Here is a 27,344-nt window from a genome sequence, read left to right on the forward strand (position 1 = left end):
TGCAGATCTGCTATTTTCACTAGTTTGGGTCCCGGGAAGACATCAAATTTCTCTTTTGGGTCTCGAGCCAAAACGTTTGGGAATCAGTGCTCTAACAAGGCCAATGTCCAACTCTAACTGATATTCTATATGTTAGTTAGCTAGTTGATCTACTGTACTGGTCACCAGCTGACTGAGCTATTACCCGGTGCACAGGCTCCTGTCCTGGGTTTACTGCACCGGGATAATAACTAAAAAAGAGGTGGTCATTGGGAAATATGACCCCCTCCTCTGTGGTGAACCACGCATCATCATGGCCACAACTAAACTAAACAAACCATGAAACTGTGTTTGTGTATACTACTGGTACTGGTTGTAACACTCATCCATACTTGATGAATCACAATAGAATTGGTTGGAACAAGAGCCTGTGTGTGTGTGTGTGTGTGTGTGTGTGTGTGTGTGTGTGTGTGTGTGTGTGTGTGTGTGTGTGTGTGTGTGTGTGTCCTGTAGCTAACTGTGATCAGCTACTAACTGAGTCTGTCAGTGACAGTGACCATCTGCCACGAGAAGTGATCCATACCCATAAAAGTACAGATAGGACATAATCATCACTTCCTAACTGATAACACTTATTGCCAAGGATATCAAAACCAGCGGATCTTCATATCAAACAAATGGCCCCTAAGGATTGATCACATCCTCTTCTGTTTGACACAGAAGCACAGCATTGCTACCAATGTCCAGTCTATACATTTGTTTCTATGTCCATTCCTATGTACCTGAGCTAAGCTGATGGGGATGGAACTGGGGCGAAATGGGCTAAAGCAGTGGTTCTCAAACTTTTTTTTTTTTTTTTCAAAGACCCTCAGTTTGATATTCATCATATTAGACCATGCCATAACTCTGACGTGTACGAATGGACCCTGACAGAGTTCCATTCGTACACTGTCAGAGTTACAGACCAACAGTATAAGGGTCCACTTGGTTCCCAACTATCAATCATTATGCTAGGGACCCCTTGTAAACCCCTCAAGGACCGCTGGGCGTCCCCATACCCCACTTAGAGAACCACTGGGCTAAAGAATGATGGGAGAGTCTCTGCTGGGCTGATTAGAGTTAAAGTACACAACCAGGTACAGTAGTAAGCAGTAGCAATGGCACAGGCAGGGTGGGGTGGGGGGGTGGGGGTGTTACGCTAGCAGTGACGCCAGTGTTGGCTTGCTCTGTTGTGGCTATTATCTTGCTGTACGGAGTGCGCAGCTGCACGTGTGGAAGACCTGCCACCTTCCTCTTCCACTGGGGGTTTCCTCACTTGTTTTCTCATCAAACAGTCTATGTTGTCCGGATCTGAGCGTGGCGTGTTTTGGATCTGAAGAGACAGAATGTTAGGAAAGGATCAGTTAAGTGAAGGAATGTGGTTTAGGAACAACATGAAAACAGGCCACAGGTGGGGGTGTGTGTGTGTGTGTGTGTGTGTGTGTGTGTGTGTGTGTGTGTGTGTGTGTGTGTGTGTGTGTGTGTGTGTGTGTGCACTGTAAACATTACTTGGCTGTTTTATCAGAGCTCTGTCTGGTTTGAGATACGCTTCTAAATTGAGCCTCCAGTCTGCAGTAGATTCCCCCTGCAGGCTGCAGAAACCGCACGCATGCGCACGCACACGCACACGCGCGCGCACACACACACACACACACACACACACACCCACACACACACACACACACACACACAGTAAACATAAGAAGAGACTTCACTTCTTAAAACATATCTACAGCTTTCTCATATCATTAATCAAACAGTGTATATATATACTGTACAGTATATGCATTTATCTGGTGATATTGTTTTGTTGTCTGATCATGAAAACAATAAAGATCGAACCTCCTTATTATTGTCTTTAGATTTACTCTGGTCCTGATCTCCAAACCTCATCTTGGTCAGGTGACCAGTGATTTCCACCATACGACGCTGGTCTGAGACACGTAGGGAGAAGTAGGGAGTAAGAATATACATTAAAATGTACACAATGGTGTTGACTCAGGCATTTCAAACAAATCAACATTAGTTTTACTTTTCACTTCGATTCAATTCGAGCTAAATTCATGTTTAATATGAATATAGCTTTTGTAAAACAAAAATCCACACAATGGCATAGCTGTAAACCAATGGACAAAGGGGGAGCGTGTTTTAAATGAAAAAGCACCCATTTCCATGGTGGTCCTTGATTGAGAACAAAGAATACCTTCTTCCCTCTGAATATCCTGGTTGTATCTCAGCGAGCGAGAACTGTCCCATTTGCTCTTCTGAAGGCTCACTCTACAAAAACACAGACCACAATCATCAGGGCATGGTCACACATACGCAATGCGTTGAACTCTTGTAGCTTGTAGATCTGCAATTTTTCTATTTGAAGTATAAAATAAGTGGTTAATCGATTTCTTCATATATTCAAAACAAAAATATATTTTGATGAATGGTAAAAGTAATACATAGACTAATCTCTAAGAAAATGATCGACAGTTGCCGCCCTACTAACAACACACCAGAACACCGGCACCAGAGCCGATTCTGACTGGGACTGCCCACAACCTGCAAGACAACATTGTAAACTGAGGCGCCTGAAGCCTTGGCTTGCATTGGCTACAACGCTTCTGACGCAGATGTGTGACGGTACCATCAGTCTCAACCATGCCTGTGTCACAAAATGTGCTGTCACAAATTTATCCTTGGTGTTTGTTTCAATATGCACTAGACCGGATGGGTGGGACCAAATCAGGATAATCTAGAAAGGTTGGAAATCTGAGAAAAGTATACTAAAATGACCATCCAATAATGTGACTGTCCTAAAGCTGCAATCAGTAACTTTTATGTTCTAACCCAGATTCAAACCTGGGTCTCCCACGTGAGGGACCAAACACATATCACTTAACCAAGAGGGAATCCCTGCTTGGCCAGGCTCTTCAGTACCGATTAGAAAAACAAAATTGTTAAGTAAGGATTGCAGTTTTAAGTTTTCTTGTTTTTTCTAGCCTACATGGCAACCCCACCCATCAGACACCTAAATAGACAACAACTGACATCAACAGAATTGAGCAAATGGACCAGTACTGGTCACGTACAAAATCCTTAGGAAGTGATGTCGTTTACTCAGAGTAACTCACGTGAAAGGTGTGTTGTCCCTCGACAGTGCCTGTGGAAATGGATAATAAACAGATTTTTTAACTCTGAAACCACAGCAGAATGTGCGGCGCTAACAAAGCTAAAGTATGTACAGTACCAATACTAAACCACTAGAGTGATTCAGACTAAATTATACAGTGTTCTACCATGTACAGCATCATTAAGAATGACAAAACAAGGCAAACATATCCCACCTTTTGTGGACATTAAAATATCAAAATGTATTCTCTTCTGCTTAAATAATGCATTTTGGTGTGTGAAGGGAACAGAAGGACTCACTTTGTCTGTCTTTTCTTTGCGTAGAACATTCGGTGAGGACACTTGCCTCTTTAGTGGCCTGTTGGCCTTCTTTGCTTTCTTGGCAGCTGGAAAACAAATATGCAAATACACTCGTTACTGTTAATGTTAAAGGACCACTTCAGCCATTTTCAACCTATCTTTATATAATTGGTCCTCACTAATGCGCATCATAATATGTAGGGTTGTCCGATATTGGCTTTTTTACCGATAACCGATATACCGATATTGTCAAACTCTTAATTACCGATACCGATATCAACCGATACCGATATATGCGGGGATTACTGTGATTAGGGTAAGCTCAAATTTTATATCACACAACTCCTGTAAATTATTTAAAAAAAAAAAAAAAATCATTGAAGTCTGCTTGAAGAGTTGTGCTAATGATATAGCAAGAGTGATTAAGTGATGCTTAACACATTGGGTGCCAAAACCGTATATATATACTTCTTTTCAATTACAACCATGGAGTGCCAAAACCGTATATATACTGTTTTTGGAAAAAAAAATGAATGATTTTTTTTCCAATTTTTTTTTTCTTTTTTCCTCCATAGCAACAGGAGATATCATTTTTCGAAGATTTAGACTCCCATCCACTTCCTGGTTAACTTATGACTTCAAAAGCCTGTATCTCGGCTCCTGTGTACTTTTTTTTTACAATGTATTTTTGACTATTTTCAACTGGCTGCAACTATGGAACGGATTTCCGAATGTTTTTATTTTTTTCCCCCCGATTGTACGAGACCTCTGTATAATGAATGGACGCTTTTTTTTACATGGATTTGCTCGGCGTGGATTCTAGAGCTTTAAACAGTAAAGCGCAGTCAATGGGGAGAATGCTGGCACCCAACGTAAGTTGTTATGAAAAAATGCTGGCACCCCATGTGTAAACAAGTTTAGCACCGCAAAGTTAAATGACTGGAGCAATGATTTTTTTTTTCTTTTTTTTTCAAAAAACGATACCGATATTTTCCGATATCGATTTTTATGCTAATATCGGGAGGCCGATAATATCGAACATCCCTAATAATATGGTACGATGTTTGTCTACTCGGTCTGTGTCTCAGAGGAGGGCAGTGGACAGTTCAGAAACCCGCCTACCAGTGACATCATCGTTTGGCAGGTTTTTTTTCCCATTAATGTGAGAACAATGGCTTCCATTATAGCATGCTAACTTTCCAGGAATAGATAGCCTGCAGTTTCTATTAGCTTGGATTCCCCATCGATGATGTCACTGGTAGGCGGTTTTCTGAACTGTCCACAGCCCTCCTCTGAGACACAGACGGGGTAGACAAAAAATGGTACCATATTATCATTAGCATTAGTGAGGAAGTCTTCCTTTAATGAGCATGGACTACTCCATCTCACATGGCATTTACGCCATCTGCTGGCTAAATAGAGAACATTTTCAGCAAACACATTTTTTACCTTTGAAATAATTGACATGTAAAAAAGAAAGAAAAGAAAGAAAGAACTAACTAACTATAAATTACATGAGTCAACATTAAACCAACTAGATCATTGTTCATTATATATTGTATGTAAACAAAGATAGAAGAAATAATTGAGTAATAATCATAATTAGGACTCCATTATGATGCAAGCAATTGTACATAAGTCTGTGACATCATAAGGGTGTAACAACACACATTCATTACACTACAATTATCACATTATCCATGGTAATTCTATCCCAACCACTCCACCTCAATACTAACTATTATAGACACTATAATCACTGATCTGTGTTCTGAACCACGGTTCAGAACACAGAATTCTTAAGAGCTTCTTTGTGCTCACCCTAATATAACCTTGGGAACAACACGGTTATAATGGTTATGATGCAACTCTACAGTAAAATGGTTATAATAATTACATGACTGACTAGGTGAACTACTGTGATGTTTTGATGAAGTGTTTTATAAAACGCTCGACTCCTCCACCTTGTTTTTTGGACAGCTCCTCTTCATCGCCCACCTCATCCTCGGTGACCTCTGACCCCGTCGTATACTCCTCGTCCTCTGACAGGAGGGACTGCTGCCTCTGCCAAAGGTCAAAGGGCAGAGGTCAATGTGAATACGGACACAACACCAATCATGAAACTGAATATGGAAATCTTTAATTCAGCCGATACATTATTGATAATTGATCATCTGATTATGATTTACGTTTTGTCATAATTCGTTTAAAAATAGTGTCTTCCTGCCTCTACATTCTTTAGCAGTTTTCTGAAACGACGGGGTAGAGAGGCTAAGTTACATTCACGTTACAGGTGCAAAACGACACTGTATCGGTGACAAAGCAGTATAGAGAAATCTTCGGAGCACTTGCGATGGAAAGAATCAGAGCTAAAATAAGAGAGAAAGGAAACAGCTTCATAAACATAATGGCAGCCATTGAAAGAATACTTGCTCAAGGATTTAAGTGACTCTAAAGCTCTAGATGCCCTTCTGCCATTCACCCAATGATTACTCCAAATTCATCTTTAAGGTATGAAGAATGTGTCTCATGTGCGTGAAATGTGTCTCTACATGACCACTGTATGCGTTTATGATTCCAAAGATTTGGATACAAGCCCCCCCCCACCACTTTTATTTTATTTTTGTTCATGGTATGTAACATGTTGTCTTAATTTATTTCTATATGTATTTATATATTTATGTTTTGTACCAATTGTTGGTGTGCTTTGTTGTAAAAAATGAAGAAAAGAAAAGTCAAACCTTTTCATGTAAAATTGCTATGTATTTGGCCACGGACCCCCACCTGAAAAGGTTTTGTGCCAGGGATCCCCAGAAGAGAAGATTCTAAATTATTCAATATATATATATACATATATATATATATATTTTCAAATATATCAGATGTACAAGCTTGTAGATCTGCTATTTTTGAATGGCAAACACATCAATGGATAAAGTGGTTAAAATTATTGTGATGCTATGTTTACTACTTTTTCCCACTTTGAGAACCAATGGTGTAATAATGATGAACATGAAGGGAGAATCCTACCAGTTGCAGACTCCAGTTTTTCAACAGGGAGAACTAACAAAAGAGAAAGTAGGTGAAGTTAGAATCAGAGGATAAGCCCCGATGGAGAGAGACAGAGACAGAGAGACAGAGAGACAGAGAGAAAGAGGAAAATGAAAAGGAGGATGAAGAGAAGAACCTACGGTGCTGCCGTCTCCTCTTAGCGGTCCCAGCAGACCTGGCTCGAAGAAAACGTCACTGTCCAGAGCCTTGGTGGATCCACTGGACGAAGACTCTTCAGTCCTGACCAGTGGTGGAAAAAGTAAACAAAAAATGTTTTACTTAAGCAAAAGTATCAATACTGCAATGTAGAAATACTCTGTTACAAGTAAAAGTCAGATAACCAAAATTTACTTGAGTAAAAGCACAAAAGTATTGGCATCAAAATATACTTAAAAGTACCAAAAGTACAAGTACTCGTTATGCAGGATGTCCTGTTTCACAAGGTATCATTATGTATAAAATGTATACAAATATTTTGAAAATAGCAGATCTACAAGCTCACAACGCGCCGCAACGCGACACGTTGTGACCTTGTAGATCGGCTATTTTCAAAAAGCCAAAGTTTAAATAGGGCTGAAGTGGTTAATGTATGTTTTGTAATAATACTTAAAATCTTCAAAGTAACTAGCAACTAACGTTTTCAAATAATGGTAGCGGAGTAAAAGTACAACATTTGCCTCTGAGATGTAGTGGAGTCGAAGTAAAAGTATAGAAAAATGGAAATACTCCAGTAAAGTAAAAGGTACCTAATTTTTTTGTAATTAAGTACAGTACTTGAGTACATGTACTTAATTACTTTACACCACTGGTCCTGACACACACAGCTTGTAGCCATTCACAGCCACATGGTTTAACCCATTAAAACCGGAAAAGCATCTGTGCAACCACTTTAACCTTTACTAATACTTTGCCTATTCAAAAATAGTGAAAATGTGTGCAAAGCGAAAACCATTTATTCAAATCTTTGATTCTGGGGGTCCCTGGAACAAAATATTTTGAGATGGGGGGTCTATACATATAATACATATAATCTCAGATTGAAGCTTTAACCTTTGCTTTTATCCGAGACCATTAGGGTTTTTGGAAGATGCTTCTGAACATATAGTCTATGATAGTTTGAATACTTCAATTACTCTCTCATCTTAGAATAATCGAAAATAGACGATCTACCAGCTCTTGTAGATTGGCCATTTTGGGTGCACGACATGATTACATGGAAGACTTCAATGGAATGACCATGTAGCCAGAATGACTTTCACACACGCACACACACGCGCGCGCACGCGCACACACACACACACACACACACACACACACACACACACACACACAGAAATAACACACACCCCTCTGGTGATGGTGCGGTGGACACACAGACTGCATCTCTGTGTAGGAGGAGGTCGTTGAGGAGTTTAGTCTGGGCTGAGGTCACCTGGTCCCCTTCACTGGTCTCCTCATCTGGTACACTCACTATGTGGTCTCGCATCTTGCAGCCCTGAAGACGGAAATGACACAGAAACAAACACAAACACAAACACACACACACACACACACACACACACACACACACACACATACACAGACAGACAGACAGTGCATGCACGCGCACACACACACAGAGGAATTAGCATGATCCCTTTTTCTGAACAGGAAATTAATGTCTTTATCCACTGGTAACAGTGGCTGGAACATCTCACAGCTCATTGGCCACTGTCTGTAATTCCCCAAGCCAAGTAGACTGTTATGATATTACATTTTTCATTACTTTTCCAGCTTGTTCGCTGGTGGTCCAGTCCGTGTGTCTTCACTGGCATTTCTACAGATCACGTCCAATCAGGGACCAGAATTTAAGGGTTTATTTCAAGGGTAAAAAAATCATATACGGCTCAGTCACAATCACAATAAAAAAAATAAAAAAATTGAAATGTGAATTCTAGTCATATGCTCACACACATAAATCATATAAATATTAAGACAACACATCAGCTGCTTGTGTGGCGTTCTGCATTTCAAAGTCATTTCTTGTGTCTTCTTATTCATGAAAGGAAATAGTTCACAGATATTTCCCAGTAAGGATGTTTGTGTCACAAACTGAGGTACAGTATCAGGTATGCATTGCTCTGTTTGTCGCCATGTCACAATTATTACATAATCACCTGATCGCAATTATTTTGCATAATTGTCATAATCATTTTCATGAGCTTGTAAATCGGCTATTTCCACAATTTAAATTATTTTGGGGAAAATATAAAGTTATTAAATATGTAATTTCTTTGTACGTATACATTATTTGTCATATTCTGTCCAGTGCATTTTTTTCCCACAAAGCCTAAAAGACAAACAATTGTTCCAATGTTCAATGCCAAGAACACAATTAAATCGTTAATCGCAATTATTTGAGAAACAATTATTCGTAATGTAAAATGTTCTGTCTGTAATGTAATGTAAAATGTTCTCTCTGTGTGTGTGTGTGTGTGTGTGTGTGTGTGTGTGTGTGTGTGTGTGTGTGTGTGTGTGTGTGTGTGTGTGTGTGTGTGTGTGTGTGTGTGTGTGTGTGCGTCCCCACCTTGGGCATTCCTGTGGGGTCAAAACGGAGCACCCTCTGGTTGCAGCAGGGGTAGATGCCCGTTCCATGCCAGCTTTGCTCTGAATTCATGCCAGGATACATCACGCTCTCTGGGTGGTACTTGCAGTTGGTCAGCTCTGCACACACAAAGACCTATCCACACGCACACACACACACACACACACACGCACACACGCACACGCACACGCACACGCACACGCACACGCAATGTGATTTTACTCTCGCACACATTTATGTGAAATTCAACACATTGACATTTCTCTTTCACTCATACACACACACTCTGTAAGATGTTCTGTTCTGTTCTTAGACTACCGATTCCTGCTGGACTCAGGCACACTTGCACATGGACTACCGGGATGTACAGTACACTACAGAACCATGGCAGATGTCATGTCTGTTAAGTATAAGATGTGTCCAATTTGGGGTAGCTCAATCCTTTCCACTGTTTCGCTGGTGTGTTTCAGTCTTCACACTTCACACACCCGCGCTGCGAGCTTGTACATCTGCAATTTCTTTACGTTTAAGTGTTGAATAATATGTTTTTTCTTCTTTTTTTTTTACACAAATCTTCTCTTCTGGGGGTCCCTGGCACAAAACATTTTTAGATGGGGGGGTCCGCGGCCAAATAAATATCATTTTGGGGGTCTTTGGCACTTTGTAGAATCGGCCTCAGGTCTTGATGGGTTAATCACAAACACGCACACACACACACACACACACACACACACACACACACACCTACCTGCTGACAGCGGGAGCAAGTGAGGTAGTTGATGGTACCCCAGATTCTCCAGTAGACCAGGACCCAAGACTTGAGTTCCTCATACAGACCAGTGATGTAATCGTGCACGTCCCAGCTCCTCTGTCTGAACAAACACACGCTAACTCATGTAGACACAGTTTGAAGCATTTATTTACGTGCAAATAGAGAGCCAAAAAAAGGCACGATAATACTACAGTGTATTACTGTGTGTATGTGAGTTATCCACTGGCTGTCACTGTTTTGTCACCTGGTGTGAGAGTAGATGACCTCTCCACGGTCATCGATGTTGATCTTCCCTGGTGCACAAGAGATCTTCCTCTCCGTGTCTTTGTTCAGCAGCTTAAGGCACAGACCACACCTGTGTTAGGAGACACAAACATACAAGAGTATTGGGCTTTAAAACACTTTCAATCTAGTGTCCCTTTATTCTGCATGCTTTTAAATATTTTCAAAAATAGCAGATCTGCAACCTCCCATGGGATTCAAATCATCTACAAACTGTTCATAGTGCAGACAAAATAAACCTGATAATTACATTCACGCCACTTGGAACTGCACACCAGTAGCACAATTTTGGAAAGAATTCATTCCATCACTAACTCCATGGAAATAACAAAAACAATGGGAGCTTGCACAAAAACAAATTTCACAGACTGTTTTACACCTGTAAACCTGTGATGTGACAATAAAGTTGATTATGATACTGATTCTTGTCGTCCATCAAACCAAATGCATCCAAGTCTGATCAACACACTGATTGGTCTCATTTCCGACCACCAACTATGACGTACATGTTTAAAGATTTGGTTAGGGTGAAGGGTTAAGGTTAGTTGTAGGGATTTTGAAGTTAAGGTTATGGTTACAGTTGGGGTAGGTTGGGTTAAGTAAAGAAATGTTAAGGACATTTTGTTTTCTTTATATGCCCACAGGTATAGCAAAACCACAATATTTGTGTTCGTGTGTATGTGCGGACTGTGAACGCATTTCCACACATAATACGTGAACTCTGCCTCTGCTCACCTGTAAAGAGTGGAAGCATTGCCGGGAGAATCTCTGTTCTGGTAGTTGGGATCAAAAAGATGTTCAATCTTCTTCTGGAACAGCTTGCTGTTGGAGGTTAAGGAAAGACAAGAGATGGGCGTAACTCCACACCCTGCATACATGCAGTCTTTTAGATTGCGTCACAGGGCTACTAAAGGCTATTTCAATATTGTGTCATGCACGCTACACAGTAATAGTAATATCCTCAGCGTTCATTTAACTCTGAGAGCGTACAAACGGAACCAAACAGACCTGCACAGCCTAGGCACATCAGGTGTACACTATGTACTGAATAACCAACATGTTTGTTTTTATTTCTCATTTCCTTTCTCCTCCCAATTTTGTTAATGCCAATTCTGCCACTGCCGTTGGCCTGGGGAGGGTGTAGAAAACCACATGCAGCTACATGTGTGTCACAGACACACATGTAGCTGCTCCTCCATCGAGAAAAGGTACAGGCTATGTTCCCCAGATCCCCTCCTCCCGGAGCAGGCACTCTGACCATCCAGTAGGAGTCACAAATGCAGCGACAAGAACACGATCCCCCTGCCAAATGTGATCGGTGCTGCTGCCCGAGAATTGAACCTGAGCCTCTGCCGTGGTGGGCTTTACCTGTCCTCCTACCTTTTGAACTTGTCTTTTCTGTCCCTGATGTCGTCTGCCTCATTGTGGGTGAAGAGATGGGCGATACGCGTGGCCAGGTTGCTGTTGATGCAGTTCATGTTGCAGGGCGTGGCCACGATGGCACTCATGTGTTTGTGGCAGTACTGAATACACTCCTCCACCTGAAAGGGACACAAACACACACACACACACACACACACACACACACACACACACACACACACACAGACGTGCGGCCAGAAAGACAGGCGTACACATAAACATATGCATGAATGTACAGAAACACACGGTGTGCACTCTCTCTCTCACACACACACACACACTTTATTACGGCATTTTGAATGGACACCTTAATTTTGTATATACCTTAGTACTGTAGAGGTGCTAATATTGTCTACAAACTCACTGCCTAGATGCTAGAACAGTCTGTATGTTTATATATTTTTATAACAACCATGCAACATTGACTGTACATACTGTAGTAGCTCTATATATGGGCCTGTTGTTTTTCCCAGTACAGGAGAGTTTATCCAACGTATCCACTCCAAACATACAGTAAATTAATTTGCAAGTTAAGTTATGTGAAGACATTGATACACAGGGCCACTTTTTGGACTGATTAGTCTGATTGCTGTATGAGTCATGTCATTTTCTTTCATCTTGGAATCAGAATTTAAATTGGTTTCTGACATGACCTATCACCCCAACACTAGTATATCATCACCCTTACAGAGTAGTTTGTGTTTAAGAGGCTCCAACAGAATACATCCAAATGTACATTATATTTGTCATGCTCTCCCTGATACATGAGGAAAACCAAGGGCTTCAGCTCATACCACAACCCCAGCTCACATCACAACACTTACTAACGTATCCATCTTCAAGAACTCGGAGGAGATCAGGATTGAGATCACATTGCTGGGCTCTGTAACCGACAAACACCACGTGACCAACCAAGCAGAACCCCACAACCAACAAACAGACACACAAACAAACACTGCAGGTGACCCACCAGGCACAAACAGTAGCACCTTTAGTGAACAGAAGTCAAAACACCACAGGTCCACACACACAAGCATACACAGTAATTAATGACTGAATTTAGCTGTCAATGTGGTATCTGTTGTTGGTCAGGGCTTATTCCCAGAGTTTACCGAGCCTGGGCTTCTCCTTGTTGCCTGTGTCCTTGGCCGCATTCCTCCGGACGTAGTTCATGAGCCAGTCAAAGATCTGTACATCGCAGTGGACGGAGATGTCCACCTCCTCCCACCTCTGGGCATCAACGGACAGATACTCTGCAAAGTAGCGCATCTCTTTGATTAGAAGATCTCTGGGACATGTGAAGTCCTGCTTCAGGTTTTTGGCTTCGTCGCACACGTGGATGACCATGTTAGGGCTGTATGAGAGATAGATAGACATTGAGGTTTCATTCCACAAAAGGACACAAAAATGTTCTGTAACTTTTCCCCCAGCCTCATATTTGTCTGGCTACATTTCTCTTGGATTTCTGTTCAGATGAAACTCATTCTTTGCGTGGGTCCTGCATTTAATAACTTGATTCCTTGTGCCTTGAATGCACTAATGACGACAAGCCCCACAGACAGTTATGCATGGTTTGGAGTTGCCTTAGCTGAGGGTTTGATGTGTCCAGTGTACTGATGAATTCAGGGTATACAGTATATCATATGTCATATATCAGTGGTTCTCAAAGTGGGGTCTATAGACCCCCAGGGGTCCTTGTTCCAGGGGGTCCCCATTAAAGTTGTTACTGTGGCCATTTAAAGATAGCAGATATACAAGCTCACAGCGCGTCACTTGGAGCCGCGCTGTGAGCTTGTACATCTGCTATTTTTGAACATTCTTTAAAAAGTGCTTTGAATAATTTAGATTTTTTAAACACAAATCTTCTCTTCTGGGGGTCCCTGGCACAAAACAAAACATTTTCAGATGGGTGTCCGCAGCCAAATATATATCAATGTATATCATGAAAAAGATTGAGAACTACTGTCATATATAACATAACTGTGTGTTTGTGCATGCCACTGCATTAGATTACATATTACACAGCTCAGCTCCAGTGGGTATCTGTAAACCTGTAGCAGTGTGGTACTTTGTAAAGACTGTTGTCCTGAAAGCACTTTACTTAATTGGGTTGAATGTGAACTGGTGGTGGTGTGACAGGCTTTTGCACCAGGAACTGTATTTTGAACATCCAATTTGTCGCTTTGCTCTGGATGGCGGATTTTCACGTAGTTTATGAAGGCTTTGGTTCATTCAATTCTGCAAGCCAAGGCAAATAGCAGAGAATGACCAGCAGAGGGCGCGTCCACATTATAGAGTACAGCTTAAGGAAAACATCTGCTTCCTCACTCATTTCCTGAGGACAGCCTTTACCATAATTTATCAATACATTTGATTTAGCTTCCCTAGTGTCTATATAAATGAGAGATAATATAGATAATATAATTGATCCCATGCAAAGGAAGTTCAACAATGATACATTTGTAGACTCCCTGGTGCCTAACACACATATGTTATCTTTACATTTCTTAACCACAGAGATGACCTTGAGAAACTCATGTCTTCATATTGGACATCAATTATAAAAGCATACAATCAAACATCCAATTAACCTCTTTGCGCTATTGCACATCTTTTAATTTATCAAATAATGTTAATTAAGTTGTGTTGTCTTTTACAAAACGTGTGTCTGCTTAAATAGATCAATGAACTGCTTCTGTGAATTATTGGTTACAATTAGCAAAATAGGTCAAAATCTTGAAAATACATCATAACCTATGACAGATGTATGAAATAAATCCAGATGATTGGTTGGCTGGTTTAACTGCAGAGGCGAAGGACCAGTAGATTTCTTTAAACCCTATATACTTCAGTTGACCGGGGTCCACCAGGGGTCTATACTTGGTCCCCTTCTTTTTTCCCTCTACAACAAATATCTTTGCCAAAAAAGTGTTGTGAGTTTGAAGATGCTATTTTCACAGAATATTTGACAATTCTCTGCGAATGCTCACATTAGGACATGCCCAGAATAAGGGCGATAGGGTTCATGTGGTTAACTTACTCTCTTGGCTTCTGAGGTTTGTCCTCCTCCCCTGCTGAGATGCTCTGCTCTTTCTTCTCCACAGCTCCAGTCGTGACAGAAGGAGATGTTTTCAAGCCTGCAGAGTGACACCAATAAAGGAAAGTCCAAAACATGACCTTGAGGTTAATTCATACCGTGTCGCTCAAAACCCTTTTGCTTAACAATTACATATTTTCATCGAGCACTACTTGTCAAAAGGGTGGTGGCCATAGGGTCTAATATGACATGGTACACTACTGGCCACCAACTGGCTTCAAAATGTTGACTTTGACTCAAATGGAGAATTCGGTGTTGAAAAGGTCCCAACATAACCCGCCCCAGTCCGCACACTTAAGCTCCCAGTAGAAAATGTAATGAAGTTACACAATGTTTCGACCGCTAAGGGTCTTCTTGACATTTTAGATCAAAGATCGTATATTTTCACTATTCATTGTACCACAAAATATACTTTATAGGGCTTAAGTGGGTACTTAAAAATATCATGCACAACCCAAGGTGGCACTCACTCACCTGTAGCTTTGCTGGCACTCTGATTGGCTCCTGCCTCCGATGTGTCCCCCGTGTCCAGTAGCGTGGACTTGATGTAGGAGGACAGCGAGGACAGGCTGTCGGAAGGAGAGGAGCCCCCTGCTGTGAAGACATTACACTGGTTGTCCACGTGAGGGAAGCCCCCCGTGCTCTTCAACTCCTCAAAGCGGTGAGCGCACTGCGAATAAGCAGGGTGATTCAGTATCACTTGATTTGTTTTATCCCATTAAGACCTGATGCCGATTCTACATCAGTAGTTCTCACACTTTCAAGATTTAAAAAAAATAGCAGATGTGGCCTGGGCCGTGGGGTGGCGGCCCAGGCACTCCCGTTCCCGACGACCTCTGCTGCGTGTCACCCCCCACATCTCTCTCCCCATTTCCTGTCAGCCTACTTTCCCTCTTCCTCTCTAATAAAGGCATAAAAAGCCCCCAAAATGTTTTCTTTTTAAAATAGCAGAGGTACAAGCTGGCAGCGCGGCACTAAGTGACACGCTGTGAGCTTGTATGTCTACTATTTTTGAATAGCCAACGCAAAAATCTAAAATGACACAGATGCTTTCCCGCATCTGTGTAAAACACAGATGCGGGAACACAATAAAGTAAAAGAGTGAATTCCATTGTGGTCCTTGGATTTATGGACAAACAAACATAACAACACATTATACAAAACACTCTAAAAGTTATAGAGCAGGCATTGGTACATTATATTAAACACTAAAAAGTATAGAGCAGGCATTGGTACATTATATAAAACACTAAGTATTTGAGAGTTACAAATGGATAATTTAACACTGAGGACTTTACTGTGTGGCATAATGTGGTCCATGAGGGAGTCACATCTACACATTAGGTGTCATTGGTAGTGTGGTGTGGGTGCATTGATAAATGGACATGTGAGGGACGGCTGGAAGGTTGAATAGATATATCATCAGTTACCTCCTTGGGAGTGAAACCGGGGACGAGCTTGGCAACATTGTCCCAGTTGATAGGCTGAGACACACCCCACAGAGAACTCAACACCATGTCCAAAACCAGGACATTGTTGTCATATGGAAAGTTGTTGTTGTCTGAGTAGAAGCGACTCATTTCTGGAGAGAGAGAGATTTGGATCAGAGCTTAGACAACACATGTTAAGACATAATATAGATTAGGGGTCTTCAGGCGTCTGGGACCCCTAGGGGGTCCTCAGAGTTACAACAGGGAGGCCGCCACATCTTTGTGTGATTGGATTTTTTTTTTTACATTAACCACTTGAACCCTATTATCCCTATTCTGAAGAGAATTTAAGCCAAAAATAGCAGATCTAAAAGCTCACAACGCCTCGCGCTGTGAGGCATTGTGAGCTTGTAGATCGGCTATTTTCGGCAATTTTATACAATTGGTGGTGGTGGGGGTCTGCTTCATCTCTCTTTCAGCTGGGGGGCTGAAAAACGTTGAAGACCCCTGATGTAGATCAATCATGAATAAACTGCTGGATAGATATAAGGTGATGCAAATTCATTTTGCATGATGTCCTTTAAAAAGAAGCAAGGTGGGTATAGATCAAGTTAAAATATACATTCATTATAGCTAAGCTTCCTGGAAATATCTCTGAGGAGTTTTAATCTATTTGTAGCGGCAACCTAACATCAAATAATTGCCAGTGAGGGATGGTGTGAAGCTTTTCCAGACGCGTGGTGTTGACAGAAAATCATGTCTTCTCTTGAGTGCATTTAAGACGTTTATTTGAATTGCAGGATGAATGACAGCAAAACAAAAGCCGGGTGTTTAACTGTAACTAAACAACTAACTGTGAGTAAAGAAATTACCCGAAAATAACTCAAAACAAACAGAAAATAAACGAAAACACGCACGGTTGAAAAACTGTATGGCTGCTGTGCACCTGTGACATCCCCAAATAGTAGGCTGTACCCTGAAATTGGCCGAGTCCCCGCCTATGCCCAGGTCAATTCAGTAGCATCACAGCACCATCACAATATCACAGCACCTTCATATACAAATATTAAAATACTTCAAATTGTCTGCAACACTATTAACCACGGCTGAAGTAGTATTTTGCAGTTTATAAAAAATAGTAGGCCTACAGTACAAAAATACAACATGCACATTTGCGTATACTGAATTTTAGTTTGGCGAGTCTATTCGATTACATCACTGGCTGCTAATAACGTTAGCATGTTTGTCCATTGGTCAGGCCGATATCCCAACCCTCCTCATACCGTCATGGATAAACTTCAACCTGGTGTTTGCTTTTCTCCATTTACGGCCCGTACATCTACATAAACGTTCAAATTTCAAAGATAAAGTGCTTACCCACGGTGCTTGCCCATGGCCGCAGATGTTACAATTATGTAAGGGCCCTCAGAAGTACCCGTGTCTTCCGTATTGTTCAATAAAAAGCATTTTAATCCGATCGGGGGACATTTCCCCCGTTCTTTCGCCAACCACGTGACCCTAACGGTTGGGAGGTGTATTGCACTCTGATACATTATAACTCTATGAGAAAATGGTCACCAACCGGGTTAAAATGCTTTTTATTGAACAATACGGAAGATACGGGTACATCTGAGAGCCCGTACATACGTGTAACATCCATCGCCATGGGGCAAGCACTTTACATTTGAAATCTGAACGTTTGTGTAGATGTACGGGTCGTAAATAGAGAAAGTGCAAACACCAGGTTGAAGTTCATCCATGACTGTCATGATATGACAGTCATGTTTCATCTCTGTGTATGGGTAAAGTCAAGTGAATTCAGTAAAAAAAAAAAAGGAAAAAAACACTTACCTGTTCTGTGCTGTTCTCTCGGAACAGTGAAACTCAATCGATGCTCATTTTATGGCACTGCGTCTGGATGAGGATGGCGCTGGCTTCCCTGATGCAGGCATAACCGTAACATCGGTGGCTACCTTAGCATCACTCAGCTAAACTAGCTCAGCAGTTGCTTAGCTTCATTTGTGCTTGCAAATCTCGCTGTAGGTCACAGTAGAAAAGGTTTCCATATCATATAACTATTTCATTATAATTACACTGGAACATGAACATCATAGTATATATATTATCAATGTGATAGCCACTCGCGTTCGGAGCGCTCCTTGATCTGCAGCTGACTGCGCCGTTCCTCTTGTCGCAGTGCAGCAGGTGAAACAGGCGTCCTGGTTGCTATGGTGACCGCGGTCACCTCCTTCCATGTCATGTGCAGTCACTCTGTCCCCGAGTCCAAATTACCAAGTCAACTACTGTGTGTATTCATTCACAACGAAAAAGACAATACCCACTGAAAAGCTAGACCATTTTTGAAAATATTTATTTTTAAAATAATTGTTTACGTATTTACAAAATTACACGTAACCTACTTTATTTAACAGGTTGAGGGTGTGCAAAATGAACCTCGTTTTGTAAAGTAGGCCTGTTAATCAATTTCGCTTGGTAAGCAAAAACAAGCAAAAACACAACATAAAATAGCCGTTTCATGTATTCATTACTTTCGCCAAATGTATTTATGGACCGTGGGTGTATAAGGGCCTTTATCTAATGCCAGAACTACTGAGGATTTTATTAGATTACATTCAAGTGAAATGAACATTTCCAAGAACACATTATTGGCTTTATCCTTTAAAACTGACAGTGCACAGCTTGACATTAGTCCACTTCATTCTTTATCTCCTCCCCCCATTTCTGCTATAGTTAAATAAATGTACATTACAAACAAATTACATGTCTATTAAATAATCTAAGTTGGTAATCACTACATTTCTTTAGATTTGTTTAGTCAAGCCTATACCATTGAACATTATCAATGTACAATATCTTGACATCAGCGATATACATTACAACACCTCTTCCTTTCACCTTTGAAACAGGGTGATTCCAAACAGAATTGTTTTACAGAGCAATAACAAATATAACAGTATTTCATTATTGATCGGCATTGTCATCATTTTGAGTCATTCTGGACGAGTACAAGTGGTTCCCACTTCTAGGTAAACATGGAAAAGCACACAGTAAAATCCTGTTAATTTTCCATTTTGCATCTCCAACAGTGTATAGATGTAACCAAATGGACCCGGATACATGTGTACACTCTCAGAGTAAAATTTACCACTGAGGATTTTACTGTACAGAGGAAAAAGAGCAATGCTTCACAGCTTAAAGAGAGAACATAAAGAGTCATCCAATTATATGAACACACCAACCAACATACAAATACACACCCACATTGTGCGTGCATGCACAAAATCACAGGTCAATCTTGTCAGGGATGTTTAGCACTGTGCTGAGGGGCAGGGCGTTGGGCATTTCCAGAGTGAAGGGTGCTGAAGTTTCACTGTACACTGAATCTAGAAGATCTACTGAGGCTGCCGAGGTAGAGACTGGGTCAAGGAGGCCTGGAGTGAATCCTGAGGCTACAGTTGGCTGCAGGCCTGTAGCATGGCCTGTCTGTGGGGCCCCTTGCTGGGCCTGGGCAAGCCTCTCCAGCTCGGCATGCTTCCGTCCTCTCCTCTTGCCAAGGACCTTGATGTAGTTGGCCGGGACAAGGCCTGTGAGCTGTCCATCCATGCTGGCCAGCAGCCAGCCACGTAGCCTGGGCTGTTGCTCTGAACACAAAGGAGAGGACGGGAACAGAGCTTTTGGTCAAATGAAAGTCTTTTGTCAAAATGAAAACTTCCAAAAGAATAGTCCTTTGGAGTTTTCATGAATCTACTATATCTTTGCAACAGACAACAGTCTGTCCTCTACTTAATCGATATAAGAGGTCTGTTGACCATGTGCAGTATAGCCTACTGTCAATGTGAAGACGTCTGTTGTCCATGTACAGTGTATTCTACGGTCTGTGTGTACTCTGTTCTGCTACATTCTGTTCAAGTAGGGCTGGGCAATATGTGGTTATCGTGATTTAAGAGTATACATATTGTCTATATCGTAAGTGTTGTGGCAAAAGTGTGATTTCCTGTTTAAAAGGCTGCACTACTACAGTAAAGTGCAGTAAAATGACTGAAGATTATTTATAAAAAATCTCAATGTGTAAATATTATATATATATTATATATATATAAATAATGTATATACTGTACGTATTAGTCTGCAGAAGAGATTTCAGTGAAAAGTGTACAGAAGCTCTCACCTTTAGGGGCTAGGTTAAGCATATCTCCAGCACGCACAGAAATCTCCTCCTCAGATGCAGCTGTGAAGTCATACTCTGCTCTGGCCACAACATGATCATCCTCCCCGCTAGCCCAGTTAGTGGCTAAGAAATAGAAAATGTACAACATTAAAACTAATACCCAAAGTAATACTTTGCTTTGGTAGAACATTTTCATTCTCTTGTGAGCTCACACACACGTCCATCTCAAGTGGACATCAAAGTATTTGTGATGATGACGTTACTTTTTTATGCATGTTATGTGCATACATGTCATTTGCCCTGTTCCATGATATATTTATATCTATGAGTAATCCTAATCCCAAATTCTGTTCATGAGAATGGACAGTTAGAACAAGATAAGGCTACAAACTGAACATGTATGAACTCAAATTAAGTGACATGATGTAAAAAAGTCCAAATGGCATGGGCAAATATACAGACTGACATAGCTACAAGTCTCACCAGTTTCTTCGGGTCCTGAGGTGGAGCTCAGCAGTTTCCAGATCAGGTAAGGTCCTCCCAGTACTACCGCCAGAAACAGGAAAATGGGCCATGACTTGACAGCTCCGGCTCTTGGATCCTCCATCCCTGCTCTGGACGCACTAGTGGCCAGGGCATCGCTAGTACTTTCTGCCCACAAGTCCTCAGCCTCAGTATCTGACCTCAGCCCCAGCAGCCTCTGTACTCGTCTGTAAAGGTAGCGTAAAGTGCGCACCAGTGCAAAGGCTGAAAAGACCTTAGTGAAGTGCGCCCGTAACCGCGTGAAGTGGTTGGCAACGTCCAGCACGGCGCGGAAACTATTGTAGACGGCCGAGAAGGTAGCATCCAGCATCATGCTAACAGAGGTGAAGGCCTGTACAATGCTCTCAATGGACTGGAAGGCTCCACGGCTACTCTCCTCCGCCTGCTGTACAAACCCGCTGGGAGCCACGTCTGCAGGGGGTAATCGACTGTAGCCTCCCCCCGGGCCATAACCACTGCTGTAGCTGTAGGGGCTGTAGCCACCCATGCCGATACCCATACCCATGGAGCTCCCATAAGGACTGTAAGAGGAGTTGAAGGAGCTGTACGCAGGACGGTAGGACTGCTGCTGAACGGGACGAGGGGGCAGTGGGGGGGCCATCCGTGTGAGGACAGGCGGACCGACAGAGGTGGAGGGACCTGCAGAAGGACCTGGGAAACAGTCTGTGGATCTGATGAATCGAGAGAATGAATTAGGGCTAGGTAATATGGACAAAATCAACTGTCACAATCATACTGACTATTGGTGCTAAATTGGGAACGCAAATGATCGATTAAATAATGAATTGATAGTTGATTCACCTAATCGATCATTGATTCATTGAGCGTTGATTTTCCTGAAATCTGAATTTACCACTACTTGTACAAACTGAATAACACCCGAGACAGACAATGCTGAAACATTGCCCTGACTCCTGAAAATACGAGTGCTTAAATTACATGAGTAGTACAGTGTATTCCATGATAACAGTGGACAGCAGTACATTTGTAAATAATAACATTTTGAGCTGCTCAGATCAGTGAGCCTGAGAACTGGGGAATTTTCAATAAATTGTTGAATTGATTATTGAATCGATTAAATTCTTAACGGTCGATTAATCAATTGTAGATTGTTAACATCCCTTTGTTTCACTAAATATTTACACAGTAAGAATTTTGATAAATAATCATCAGTAATGCCTATACCCAAATGGGTAAAGGCAAATAATAGAAAAGCTAGAACAGAAGTTCAAAAGCAGCATTTATAAGCAAGAAAAGACAATAAACGATATCAAGTTATTCAAAAAAGTACAAAAGTATTGGTATCAAAATATCCTTAAAGTACAAAAGTAAAAGTACACATTATGCTGAATGTCGCATTTCACAAGTTTCCAAAATCTTTTGAAAATAGCAGATCTATAACCTCATTGTCATTGTGAGCTTGTGGACCTAGTAACTAAAGTTTTCAAATAATTGAAGTGGAGTAAAAGTACAACATTTGCCTCTGAGATGTAGTGGAGTAGAAGTAAAAGTACTGGAAATTGGAAATACTCGGGTAAAGTAAAAATACTGTACATTTTTACTTAAGTACAGTACTTGAGTTGATGTACTCAGTTACTTTACACCACTGGCTAGTAGCATAACATTGAATTATTGACTAACACCATGGAGTCAGTTTCCAGTTAGCTTGGGCCTAACGCGGGTGGCGAGTTAGCAATGCTAGCACGTTGACAATAAGTGACTTATTGTAGTTATTATGTTGCCACTAGTTATTTGTAAATGTTTTAACAAATAGTTGCCGGATCTGCCAGTTCTGAGTCCACGGGGTAACAGGATAGGTGGGCACTATATGGACATCTGGGCACCTCCATGTAAAATTGGCTAGTTTGTCCAAAATGTAAAAAAAAAAAAAAAAAAAATTGAAAAATGTTTAAAGTAAGTAGTGAAGTATACATCATTAGAACATGCTTAAACATTCGGCAATTAAGGTCTAATATTTCTACAATTGCTACAAAACCTGAATATCTAGTAATTTGGGGGCATCAACAAGAAGTTGAAGGATAGAATTAAGTGTGATAATGATGTACCGTGCATGTTCACATCATGTATACTTTACATGACTTAAGACCATTTTTCAATTTATTGTATTTGTTTACATTTTAATAGGACGTCACATCGAGGTGCCCACCTATCCTGAATCCGTCCACGGCCTTTCATACACTAATGTCAACAGTGCTATGCTAACTGGCGTTAGCTACATCTGCGTTGGTTTAGCCAAAGGAATAAAAGTATTGTTGTGATCTAGCACATGTTTACCGGTAGTTAACAGGTGCGCTCATGGCCCCAGGGATCCGCCTCTCCCATGGTTTAGGGGGAGGTTGTGAGGCCATCGTGGAAAAATGAATTTCCACAAGTTGTTTTGTGATGATTGTTGTGTCGCACCTGAACCAGTGTTGCCAGGTTTTGCGAGAGAAACAAGCAACCAGGTCTATGAAAACAAGCCCAAAAGAAGCGGCCACATATATTTGAAAATACGCGTTGTGTGAGTGTGTAGATCTGCTATTTTCAAACAATATAGAAGAACATTTGGAAAAAACAACAACATTTTAATAACACAAATCTTGTATGGGGTCCCTGGCATAAAATGTTTTCAGATGGGGGTCCGCAGACAGTAGACACATACATACATATTAATGTTGGGGTACTTCACTTGAAAATGTTTGATTAACACTGGTTTAAACTTGCCTTGGATTCGATCAAGACTATCAGAGATGTATTTATCGAGTGACTTTTACTTTCGTATCGATATGCAAATATTAAAATAATAAAAATAACATACATCTATGATAGTTTTGATCCAACACTAGGTTTAAACAACATTAGGAAGCAAGCCCTAATAAGCAAATACACTTAATAAACAACATTTATTTACAAGCAACTTCATAGAAAATAAGCCCAACGTAGCTTATAATAAGTGGACATGGCAACACTGGTCAGCGCTTCTCTGTTGACAGACCAGAGCAATCCATTGAAGAAAAATAACGATTGTTCGTTTTGGTTTTACCCGGCATGCAGCTGCTTCTATTTGACTATTCTGGCCTTGAAAGTCTGATAAATTGAAGAAAATAAATCACAGTCTTCATCTGTCCAGCAGAGGGCGTACTGCCTCATCAGATGCCTTTTTGAACATGAAAATGTTTAAGGAACTGTAGAACTTTATGAATGAACATTACGTATACCTGAAACTTTTAAGAAAGTGAAAACGATTTAGGCAGCTTGGAATCATATGTCATGTTTATGGATGTACTATTAGAGTAGCCTATGTAGGCTGTATAGGTCATTTAAATTAGTAGGCCTACAACATGGTAATATTATCAATCAGCTAATAAGGCCTACAGCATGTGTTGTAGAAAATCGTATTAATTGCATGTGAGAGCAGCAACATCTCTCTCATCCAGTTCCTTGACAGACATATGGTATTAAAGGACAGGTTGTATGGAAAATAAATAAAGACGTAGAACTTGTTGCCTGGCCTGGCATTTGCAATTGATAGAAAATCAATCTTTTTTTGGGTGAACTCCTTTAAGTTTTTCAGGGGGACTCTCTACCCATTCAGCTATGACCACCCCAGACCGAAGGAGGGTTAACTTTTACAAGCTTATGGAAAGCAGTCTTTTTGCAAACACCAAAAATCTGAGAAGTTATCAATTGCACACCCCATGAAGCCTTGAATACATGGATATATTTTGTTTTTTGTCGCAATAATTTGATGCCCGGGGTAGGAGACACAAAGATTCTACTTTGTGTCTCCTACCGGATACATTAGCCGGTAGGTAGTGATAACTGCCATTAAGCTACAAGATTGGAAGGGTTATCATACCAAAATATAAACTAGAGACATGTAGGAAGACAAAAATACAAAAACTTTACGGTCACCTTAGGTGGTACCAAAATATGTCTTGGCCCCTGGACTATAAGGAGACAAGGAAAAAACAGAGTAGAAAACAACAAAATATAAGCATGAGTACTGTTTTTACATAGAGTAAAGACATTACAGGTAATAACAAAACATAATTCATATCCAACATTCCATTGAGGTGCTTTGTGTTATGGTGGCTTATGGTGGCTCTCTTGATATACAGTACATTTATGATGAAGGGCACTGGCCGACTCTGGGACCACGCAATTCAGGAACGATGCAAGTCGGGAACGATAAGTTGGGAACGCATGCCCCACACGGTTATGCAATAGGCCTACCCATTTTCCCTCACATCCTGTCACAAACTTTGGTCCTAAGTTTGGAAATGGTACCAGGGCTGACATCGAATAAGAAATCTCTGCAAGAAATCTCTCTTCACTGACACTGAAGTAGACTCATCTCTGGCTAACAACTTAGTCTCTATAGTAAAGACAAAGTTTGTGTAACAATCATACACTTAACACACGTAGGCCTATTCTGTTTTGGCGAGGACTTTCCCTTGTCAGGGTCGTATATATGACGATGAGGTACATCGAATAAGGGTTTACCCTTCAAAGCTATAGAAAAGGCGGGTGAAGTGGGTGGTTTCTGGTGCATAACACCGTCGTGAACCATACATTAGGCATGAGAGTTGAGCGGCTTGTAGCGCGGCGAGGGAGTGCAGAGGTGCGATGGTGTGGTTAAAGCTTGAAGAGGGAGTCCTGTGATGATGACAGAGTTGTGTGTGGGGGCGAGTGTACAATGCTTTGTCGTAATGGGTTCTGCAGGGTAAGATTATTTTTCAAGTGTCTTATGTCACAGTGTACTGTAGGTGTGTGTGTGTGAGAGTGAGACGAACGTCTCAGGATCCTCCCAGTAGAAAGGTGGGAATCTAGAATGTCTTTGTCTATGACGTCACAAAGCGTGGGAGGACTACATGGTTTCTAGTATTTCGATGGTGGTCCTGGCATTTGGGGTTTGAGTCTCATCAATCATGTTTTGACCTTTTTGAAATGTGATGCCATGCCCCCCACTCCACCAGATTATCACACCTGAGACCCTCAACAGGAATTTAACACAAAAGGGCATAAAAAGTCATTGCAGTAGCAAGGTAATACTAGAAGTTTGTACAGTACAGTATTTAAACTTACATTTACCTAATTTACACTTCGTCATGTAACAAAGTATAAATTAGCATTAAGGATGGCTGTGCACGTGAAGAGTCAGTTTTTATTTTTATAATAGGCAAAAATGTCAGGTAAAAAACATATTTAAATCTCTCTAACATGATCGTGCATGATGAATGAATGATAGTTATTAAACTACTTGAGTTTGAGACCATTCGGTCAGATGCACCTGAGTTATGCCCGGGACACCCACCCAGACAGACAGACATACAGATATTCTGTGATTTATAGACATATGACGACATATTTGGGCAATGTTTACCCTGTGTGTCATGTAAATGAGTTTACACTTTACACAGTCAGTATTGCTCACAATCATAAACAAAACCTTCACCGCCCTGGACAGATTGTAAAACATTGTAATGAATGTCAGACAATGGTTTGTACTACAGTCCTTGTGCTTTCCCTCTTTCTCTTATATACCACTAGCTATGGTTTTAATTGAAGTTTTATAAACAAAATGTTGTTCCCCGGTAAAGGGGGTACTTGGATTCAGAAATCAGGGAAAGGGGGTACTCAAGCCAAAAAAGATTGAGAAACACTGTCTTATAGACTCATGTCATGTTCCTTAGGAGACAGTGACTGATCTGACTATCTACTTCAGTCTAAATGTTGCACAAGACTACATTCCTTTATTTACTCTGACTAGCTTAGAGAAATTCCTATGTTCCTAACTGGTTGTACTATGTATTTTTGGTGGACAGCACGCTGGATTGACCTGAAAGTGAAGTGGGTACTTTTCACAGATATTGGTTCCTCTTGTGCTCTGTGTGTGTGTGTGTGTGTGTGTGTGTGTGTGTGTGTGTGTGTGTGTGTGTGTGTGTGTGTGTGTGTGTGTGTGTGTGTGTGTGTGTGTGTGTGTGTGTGTGCGCGCGCGCGCATCACATGCATGTATATGCACATACACATGTGTGTGTGGACTATTTGTAGAGCCTGAGCGCCTGCATATCAAAAGAGGAACTACTTGATTGCATAACAAGAACAGATTTGCCTGGCAATATTTTGTAGTACTCTTGAAAAGCACAAGCGGGGCTAAAACAATTGTATATTAAAACTACAAAGAATGCTCAGAGCACAGGTCTCCGCCAGGTCAGGTAGGTTATAGTGGGCAAGCAATGTTAGGAATTCTCCAATAAGGATGGAATATGGAAAATCGGACGGATACGATTTGTGTGATGTTTGGACAACATTTGTGGGAGTAATATAACAAAAATGTTTAACAAAAATCGGCCTCCTGGTGGCGCTATAATAGGGCAATGTTATAAGGGTGGCATTTGTTCCTCAATGTAGTGCAAATCGGACGCTGCGTTAATGGTTTGCAGCATTTTGTGTCAATCTTAACCAATCAGGATGGAATATGAAAAGTGAAGTGGGCGGTGTGGTCATCACAGTGGTCATCACAGTGATGGAAG

General features: G+C 41.1%; 2 protein-coding genes across 2 annotated transcripts; both read right to left on the bottom strand.

Moving 5' to 3' along the window:
* Window positions 1-1,180: 1,180 nt before the first annotated feature.
* On the bottom strand, window positions 1,181-18,146 carry sanbr (SANT and BTB domain regulator of CSR). Its single transcript, XM_084075708.1, has 20 exons — window positions 17,928-18,146; window positions 16,077-16,228; window positions 15,121-15,316; window positions 14,590-14,686; window positions 12,662-12,903; window positions 12,374-12,432; window positions 11,508-11,668; window positions 10,863-10,949; window positions 10,090-10,200; window positions 9,822-9,945; window positions 9,056-9,208; window positions 7,836-7,984; window positions 6,630-6,729; window positions 5,403-5,502; window positions 3,439-3,524; window positions 3,141-3,169; window positions 2,222-2,295; window positions 1,861-1,952; window positions 1,528-1,610; window positions 1,181-1,351 (listed from the first exon to the last, which is right to left on the bottom strand). Exons 2-20 carry the CDS (start codon window positions 16,224-16,226, stop codon window positions 1,315-1,317), a joined length of 2,130 nt encoding a protein of 709 aa, XP_083931834.1. The 5' UTR covers window positions 16,227-16,228; window positions 17,928-18,146; the 3' UTR covers window positions 1,181-1,314.
* A 298-nt stretch (window positions 18,147-18,444) lies between these two features.
* On the bottom strand, window positions 18,445-23,249 carry pex13 (peroxisomal biogenesis factor 13). The gene is made up of 4 exons (XM_084075729.1): window positions 23,104-23,249; window positions 20,749-21,479; window positions 20,266-20,388; window positions 18,445-19,738 (listed from the first exon to the last, which is right to left on the bottom strand). Exons 1-4 carry the CDS (start codon window positions 23,175-23,177, stop codon window positions 19,380-19,382), a joined length of 1,287 nt encoding a protein of 428 aa, XP_083931855.1. The 5' UTR covers window positions 23,178-23,249; the 3' UTR covers window positions 18,445-19,379.
* Between the last annotated feature and the right edge of the window lie 4,095 nt (window positions 23,250-27,344).

The sequence above is a fragment of the Gymnoscopelus microlampas genome (assembly GCF_963454915.1).
Source record: "Gymnoscopelus microlampas genome assembly, chromosome: 13".
Classification (NCBI taxonomy): Eukaryota; Metazoa; Chordata; class Actinopteri; order Myctophiformes; family Myctophidae; genus Gymnoscopelus; species Gymnoscopelus microlampas.